Source organism: Miscanthus floridulus, chromosome 6 (assembly GCF_019320115.1).
Source record: "Miscanthus floridulus cultivar M001 chromosome 6, ASM1932011v1, whole genome shotgun sequence".
Classification (NCBI taxonomy): domain Eukaryota; kingdom Viridiplantae; phylum Streptophyta; class Magnoliopsida; order Poales; family Poaceae; genus Miscanthus; species Miscanthus floridulus.
Genome location: NC_089585.1, coordinates 18,766,964 through 18,775,540, shown reverse-complemented (window position 1 = coordinate 18,775,540; position 8,577 = coordinate 18,766,964). Strand labels below are relative to the sequence as shown.

At 52.5% G+C, this 8,577-nt stretch overlaps 1 protein-coding gene across 1 annotated transcript; it reads right to left on the bottom strand.

Annotated features, from left to right (window-relative positions):
- Positions 1-5,732: 5,732 nt before the first annotated feature.
- Positions 5,733-7,576, bottom strand: LOC136460307 (protein MLP1 homolog). Its single transcript, XM_066460059.1, has 5 exons — positions 7,370-7,576; positions 6,927-6,971; positions 6,449-6,844; positions 6,263-6,337; positions 5,733-5,978 (listed from the first exon to the last, which is right to left on the bottom strand). Exons 1-5 carry the CDS (start codon positions 7,574-7,576, stop codon positions 5,733-5,735), a joined length of 969 nt encoding a protein of 322 aa, XP_066316156.1.
- Between the last annotated feature and the right edge of the window lie 1,001 nt (positions 7,577-8,577).

Sequence of the window (8,577 nt, the reverse complement as noted above, 5' to 3'; positions counted from 1 at the left end):
GCTACAGTGTCGACAGAGTTCAGAAATCGACGGCCGGTGGAGGACACTCGTCGCTGGCTGCCTGACCGCGCAGGCCACGCGCCGTGGCTGTCCTGGCACTGCTGGCCATGACTTGAACCCACACCCGTCCGCCCGACCAGCTCGCCATTCCAATTTCGTGTTTGCTGCTCGTAGCAACGCCGTGCTTTGCCATTGCCTTCTTGCCGCTGCTTCGCCATTGCCGCTTCGTAGCAACAGCGCACTGCCGCTTCGCCATTGCCGACTCCGCTCGCGTTGCCACCGCAGCTCACCATCGACGCCGTGCTGTTGGCCAATCCATCTCGGTCATCACCGCATCTTCTTTAACTCCACCTCCCGGACCTGTCGCTCTACTCCCTTGAACCGTTGGTAAGGCACATTTCGATTTCCGCCATCAGAAACTTCATCGGAGCACGCCGTGCTTGCGGTTCACGTGGCCGTGGCACTCCACCGCACCACGAGCTACCTTTTCCTCCGGTCCGGCACCGCACTAGCTTGTTGATGCTCTGGTAGGAATATCTCTAGACACTACCGAGCGTGTGCCTAGGAACACCCCGGTGCACCTCACCGTGTCCGCCATGGCCGCCGCCGTCCATGCTCCGAGGGGCCATTCGCTGTGCCCTGTACATCCCTCAATGCGGTTGAGCTCAGGGATGGCGACGGTGGTGACGCAACCGACTGAGCCCTTCACGCCGGCGAGGAGAAGCTCGCCGGAGCACCACGGCAGTCCCTCCCCTGTTTCCTTTCACTGACCGGTGGGGTCATCAGACCCGCGGGTCCCACGCGTCAGTGATCGTTGAGCAGTAGCTAGTTCAAATAATTCCAGTTTTAGTGTTGTTTTGTAAAATATATATCTCCAAATTGGTAAATCCAAATGGTGTGATTCAAATTTTGGTAGAGTCACAGTGAAGTCTAGTATTTAGTAAAAATATGACAGGAACACTTGAAGTGGAAATTTTAGATGAATTAAATAGGAACTTGAAAGGTATTTTTAAATGCATGCAAACTTGTTTAAATTATATCTTGAGTTTCTGTGATCTAAAAATTATGAAATTTTGTGGGGAGTATCCCAGTACCTTAAGGATGTTAGGAAAAATATGAAATCTGTTGCTTGACACTTTTCACTAAGGTTTCCTATTTATGCCTTTTTAAGCATTTATGCCTTGTCATTTTTGTGTAGGATGTTATACTTGTTCAATGGATGTGAAATTTATATAGTAGTCTATTGGAGACATGTATAAACTACTGTAATTTTTGTGGAATTTTCTATACACTTTGGATATGTGTTTATTAATTAACCTCATTAATTAAATAAATTAAGAAAGGTATTAAAAGAAATGTTTTGGTGAGGAACACCCTACTTTCTGGTGTTCTTGTGATATGTGTAATAAGTGAGTAGAGTTAGTTTTGTCCAATTATGTGTTTACATCATAAGTTAATAATTATTTGGTTTGCATTATGTCCTTCTAGATAGATCTAGGGACTTTGTAAAGTTTCCCATGATAATTTGGTTTGCTGGGAAAGTGGTGAATACAAAAGTTGTAGATAACTTATGTATCTAGCTCCTGTAAAAATTTGATGGCATTTGGCGCAGTAGTTTAGGAACTACAGCTGTTTAAAGTTAGGTCCCAGTTTTGCTTATTCTCTGTCTTGTTAAGACAGACATCTATTGATTAAAGAGTTCGACCTGGTGAAGTTTGAAATCATGCTTTGAGATCTGAAAATGAATTGTAGACAATTTCATAAGCTTTCCATAAAGTCTTAAATCATGGTATTTGGATTTGTAGAACTCCAGTTATGTATCAAACTTGTGGCTGCTGTTTGCAGCCGGAAAACTGTTGAGTGCAGTGAATAACTTGTTTGCTTTATATGAGTTGATGTGATGATTTAGATGCTAGGCTAATTAAGATAAATTGTTAGTTGCAGGTGCTAAACCTCTTACTGAAGATGAACAACTTTATCTTAGGTTGTTAGAGCTTGGTGAGTGTGCAGTTCTTATTTTCTAATAGAGATATGCACCTACTCGGTAAAATAAATGTAAAGCTTGTATCATCATGTTGTTCATGCGTCCATCTTTACATGGCTGTACATTTCATCATCATCTTCCATCTCTTGTGCATGCATGATTCTTATACTATGCATATGCATGCAATAGGTGTTCCGGAGGGAGTCACGCTCCTGGAATTCGAGCCAGTACTTCCGGAGGAGCAGCAGCAAGCGCAGGAGCAGGAGGTGCAGGCCCCCGAAGAAGGAGCCAACGAAGAAGTTCTTGAGTGCCCCGATCACCAACCTTCCTCTTTTCTGAAAGGCAAGCCCCGGAGCATTCTAAGTCTCCCATGTTTTTACAAATATCTTGAGTATCTTTTATTGTTGATGATGCATTAAGTACAGGAATTGGTTGGAACCAATTGTTGCATTATATCCTTACCTTATCCAGATAAAATCCTATGAATCCTAATTAAGTGTAGGATCGAATGATGCTTAGTTATGCATAGACCGGTAGAAGTCAGGTGATTTCCTGTCACCTGCGAGATGTAGGATGAGCTCTGGTCACGGTTGGCTATATTTGCTATCGTGGGAAAAGGAACCATGTGGTATTAATGAATGGAGACCGGACGGGATGACGGTAGTGCATCAACAAGGCATGGAGGTCTTGGGTGTGAATCTATCCCCGTCTGTGTCGTTTAAGGACCGATTCACTGTACGTCCTTATGTCATGTTGAATGCATGCCTATCACTTAGTTGGCCGGATAACTCGTTCCGACCGCGAAGCCGAGTAGCTCAATTCAGGCCGGAAGTCTGGGAAGTGAAACTGCGCACCCTGGCGGTAGTAAGGATGTGCGGGAGCTATTGGCGTAAGTCCTAGGTGAGATTGACCACCTGGCAGAGTGGACTCCCTGAGGGTGCGGGGCTGCTCAGAACCGTGATTCCTGAATTTTACCAAAGGTGACCTAAGGCTGCCTTCGCGCGGTATGCCTGGGTTTGTGTTAGGAATACCCCTCCAGCTGGATAGGAATCGATTCGAATCGCCGTCTCTCCCGGATAGTGAGAACTTGACTAAGCAGCGGCAACGTAGATTCACTAAATATAAAGATATGGTTAAATGATGATGATAATGATAATGAGGATGATAATGATGAGCCATGAAATACCTGATATGGTTATTATTGTTTGCAACTAAATCAAATGATTGATTAGTACAGGTGCTTATATAGATGGTAGGTAATGGGTAAAAATCACTGCTAGTATAGGTGAATAATGCTAATGGTTACTCAAGCTTTTATGCAAAAAGGTTGTCCAGCAAGATCCACTGATAAAGCCTTGCATACTCCTTGGTGTCATTTATTTTTGGTTTATGACGGGTAAGTCTAGCTGAGTACATTCTCGTACTCAGGGTTTATTCCCCCTTGTTGCAGATGACATGCTCTATAACGGCTACTGCAAGTATTGTCTCCACCCTGCTGGGGATGAAGACTAGATCATGGGCATGATCATCTATGTTATCTCATCTTACTGCTTTTGCTGGATATGACTATGGAACTGGCTTGTATTTGAACTAAGTGTGTGTGATGGTCTCAAACTACTTTGCTTCCGCAATTTGTGAACTCGTTTTGTAATAACTATGTGAACTTTGATGTATGAGGTACTTGTGAACTACTTGTGAAATGGATGTAACATGTGGCTTGTTATGTTGAATTACTGTGATCTTGGTTGTATGCAAGTTGGTTTGAAATCCTTCGTGGTTTCAGTTGACTACCGGGTTTATATAGGTTCAAGTATGACGGTTTGATCACTCCGGTGATTGCTTTCGTACTTGTGCTCTTATAAATTGGTCGGTTCTGTTACACCCGAGGCCATGGAAATCGATGCGAAGCCTCCCAAGGCCGACCAAGGTATAGACTGGCGAGTCCCATTCCTTGATTGCCTCGTTCGAGGAGAGCTTCTTGTAGATAGGACCAAGGCCCAACGACTTACGCGACGAGCCAAAGCTTACGTCCTCAGCAACAACGAGTTGTACAGGTGAAGCCCATCTGGTGTCCTTTAGCGGTGCATCACCACCGAGGTAGGCCAAGCCCTACTCTGGGACTTGCACGTGGGAGCCTGCGGGCACCATGTAGCACCTCAAACGCTCATTGGAAACACCTTCCGCCAGGGATTCTACTGGCCAACGGCGGTGGCTAATGCCACCAAGCTAGTGCGCTCCTACGAGGGATGCTAGTACTTTGCACGACAGATGCACCTCCTGGCCCAAGCCCTCCAAACCATCCCCATCACATGGCCATTCGCTGTGTGGGGACTGGACATGGTTGGGCCTCTGCAGAAGGCCCCCGGAGGCTATACCCATTTGCTGGTGGCCATTGACAAGTTCTCCAAGTGGATCGAGGCTCGTTCGATCACCCAAATCAAATCCGAGCAAGCAGTGCTATTCTTCACTGATATCATCCACAGGTTCGGGATTCCAAATACCATCATCACCGACAATGGGACGCAATTCACCGGCCACAAGTTCCTGATGTTCTGCGACGACCACCACATCCGTGTGGCCTGGTTCACCATAGGACACCCTAGGACAAATGGCCAAGTGGAAAGCGCAAACGGCATGATCCTACAGGGTCTCAAGCCGAGAATATACAACCGGTTGAAGAAATTCGGCAAGAAATGGCTTGCTAAACTCCCGTCGGTCATCTGGAGCCTGAGGAACACACCGAGCTGAGCCATGAGGTTCACACCGTTCTTCCTGGTCTATGGAGCCGAGGCCATCCTCCCCACTGACTTGGAATACGGCTCCCCGAGGCTACAGGCCTACAACAAGCAAAGCAACCGCACTGCCCGTGAGGACGCCCTCGACCAACTGGAGGAAGCCCGAGACGTCACGCTGCTACACTCGGCCAAGTACCAGCAAGCCCTACGATGCTACCAAGCCTGGCGCATTCAAAGCCGAGACCTGAAGGTGGGTGACCTGGTGCTGAGACTGAGGCAGAGCAGTAAGGGCCGCCACAAGCTGACCCCGCCATGGGAAGGGCCGTACATCGTTGCCCAACTACTAAAGCCCAGGACCTACAAGCTAGCCAACGAGAAGGGCGAATCCTCACCAACGCTAGGAACATAGAATAGCTACATCGCTTCTACCCTTAAATTCCCAAGCATTGTATACATTGTTTCTCGAAATACAATAAAGAAGCATTCTTTAGTTGTTATAATTTTTCGAGAAACCCCCCAAGCCCATCAATAGGGGCTCGGCGTTACAATAACGCTATAAGGGAGACTCGGCTCTGCCTCTATAGAACCGAGCCTCCCTTGGGGGCTAGAAGGGGGAACCCCCCCTAAGTCCCAGACACCATTTTTTAGTTGTTTTTCAAAGAAAAAAAATTCTACGCCAAACTCTCTCGCGTACTCTGACAAATCGATTGTAAAAAACCAAAGGACCGAAAGTTCGCCTCGAGGCCAAAAGGCCGGCCAAGCTGTGAGATAGCCTATGCCTCTAGGCTACGGCAACTCCCTTGCCACCTTTCACCCAAGGGACAGCTTAGGCTCCGAGGAAGTTTTTGCAAAGGACTTGTCTAGAAACGAGACAGAGGGCAAAGGCTCGGAAATACAATAGAAAACGATTAAAAAACATATATACACAAGTACTGTAAAGGCCTCGATGGCCACAAGTGCTATGGTACAATGATGCAAGTCCTAATCTATTTACATGACCCCTTTGGCCCAGATCAAAACCCAAGGTCGCCAACGTCGGCGGTCGGCGTAGGAGGAACCACCTCCTCTTCGAACAGCCGGGCCAGCGCCGTGCCAGGGGCCTCAGCCGCCCCCACCAGCTTCAGGACCTCCTCCTCGGCCTTCTCATCATCCTCGGCCATGACGTAACTGTCGCTGATGGCCTCGAGGTCGACGTCGGTGTAGTGCGAGGAGACAATGGCCAGGGCGCGCTTGACGCCCGTATACAGCGCCCCCCAGAGCTGCTCATGGATGCGGCCGATCAACACGATCAAGCGGCTCCCAAGGGAGCTGCCTGACTTGACCCCCCCCCCCCCCCGACCTCTAGGGCCTCGCAGGCGGTACGAGCAGCGCTCTGCAGCACATTGTGCTCCTAGATCTCGGCCTTGATCACCGCCTGCACTGCGACGGAGGCCTCGGCTGTCTGGGAGACCTCCTTCTCCAGTCCTGCACCAAGACAAGCGGGTTGGGGGGTTAAGCACAAAAGGAAATAAACCGAGCAAGGGCGCAGGCCTATGAGACTCACCCTTGGCTTTCTCCTTCCAGCTTTGAACCTCGACCCGAGAGGCCTCAGCTGCCCTGGAAGCCTCTTGCTCCAGCTCTGTGTCACATTAGGGTGTCAGGGGTCGAACGCGAAAGAGATAAATCTAACAGGGGGAGTGGTCCAATAGGACTCACCCTCATCCTTTTCCTTCTAGGCTAAGGCCTCGACCCGAGAGGTCTCGGCCACCTTTATAGCCTCCGACAGCGCGCCCTTCGTCAGCAGGTGCGCGCCCTTCTCCGCCTCTAGCTGTTCGGTGACGGCCTTGGTAGAGGCTACCTCTTGCGCAGCCCAAGACCTAAAGGTGTCCCGCTCGCTGGCCGCCCGGGTCAGCTCCTCCTCTAGCTCCTGGATCCGCGCCGCCAAAGGGGCAGCCTGCTCCCGAGCCATGGCCACCTCGGCCTTTATGTCAGCACAGTGAAGGCAGAGGTCCTCCACCTCCGTGCTCCGTGCCGACAGAAGCTTGTTGGCACCGGCAAGTATATCCTTCTGCTGCCGGAGCTGGTCCCAGACGTCCCTCTCCTGCCAGAGGAACATCAATTTCTCGAGGGACCGGGCCTCGAGCTCCTAGATAAGCAAAACATACGTCAAAGAACTACGAGAGGGCTTGGAGGAAATACAATGCGCCGCAAGAAAGGAAATCACGTACCCGGGCAACACCAGGTAGATCCTTGGCCACGACAGACAGCACCGTCTGCAGCAACCGCTCAGCCAGCAGGCGGAATTGCTCAAGGGAGCCCCACTGTCCCCCTCGTCCACGTCCTCAAGGGCGAATAGAGGCTCCCCCTCAGGGTCGTCCCGGCTCCGCCACAAGACACGCGAGCTATCCCACCCACGGGGCTCAGGTCGGACCCAGACAAGGGCCGAGCCCCCCTCGCCCAGAGTCAGGGCTGACTGCTCTGCGGTGCTGGCCGCCTCGGTGTCTGCCACCTCCTTCCCCCAGGAGGTATCATCGGAGGAGATCATCTGAACCTCCACCTCCCAGGCGCTCTCCTGCGACGGCGGCGGGTCTTGTACCGGGGGCCACGCCAGAGCTTGCCCCGCCTTCGTCTCCGCATCCTAGGCCGATGGCTCCGCCGCGCCCGAGCTGACCACCACCACCTCAGCCTCGGTGGTCCTGGAAGCACCAACCTCCGCCACCTCAGCCTCGGTGGTCCTAGAAGCACCAACCTCTGCCACCTCGGCCTCGGTGGTCCTAGAAACCTCGGTCTCCGCCACCTCAGCCTCGGAGGTCCTGAGGGCCCCGGCCTCGCCCTCGGTGGCCTCAGCGATTGTAGGCGCCTCGGCCTCACCAGCCATGAGGGCCACGGCCTTGTAGGGCGTAGGCGCCTCATCCCCCGCCTGCTTTGTGGCCGCCTCAGTGGCCCTGGCCGACGCCGCGCCACGCTGCAAGGCGGCCTATGCGTCCACCACCCAATGGGCGGTGGCGCTGGCGCTCACCTTGAGCGCCTTAAGTGGCGCCAGGTAAAACACTTTACCTCGAACGGGGAAGCAATAGCTTCCGCACCGCGTCCCTCATCCTCGGCAGTGGTGGTGGCGGCGGCAGTGGCACGGCCTTCGTATCTGCCAGTACTGGCCGGACCTCACTAGACTCTGGTGCTCCCTCGGCCCTCTACGGAGGCGGTTGAGTTGCCCCCGCCATCGCCCGCTCCACCTCTGCCATCGAGCCCATCGAGCTGACGGTGCGCTTCCCCGACGCCCGTGTCTCGGGAGTGTCGGCCTCGGCCCCGGGGCGGGCGATCGCCAGCCCCGAGGCCCCCTCTCCTCCTCCTCCTCCTCCTCCCAGAGATGTCGGGCCACTCGCCGACGCCCCGGGCGCCATCTCCCTAACGTCAAGGAGGTGGTCCAGGGGACCCCGCCCCGCCTCGCTGTCGTCATCATCGTCGCTCGAAAAGTCCACCGACGACGATGACGGAGACGGCTCCTCTGGGAGACCGTTGCGCCCCTGTTGCCAGCGACGTTTCTCTAGCTCGTCGTGCTCAAGGCTCTTCCTCTTGCACCTTGCCTCCTTGGCATCCTTCCGCTCCTTATATGCCTCGGTGTGTGCCCTGTTCTCGGCTCGCCGCTCTGTGTCCTCGGGAATGGGCGGTGGGGAGGCTCGCACATCCCTCATCCCCTATAGGAACGGCAAACGCAATAAGGAAACGGACTGAAAATGTAAGGAGCAAGAAGGCCTCGGGGGCTATAGCAATGCGCAACTCACCAGAGAGATGTACCCCCACGATGGGTGCATCGGGAACGGGGTCAGACCACTGCTCCTCTGCCGCCCCTCCACCATCTCTCTCACCCGACGCAGAATC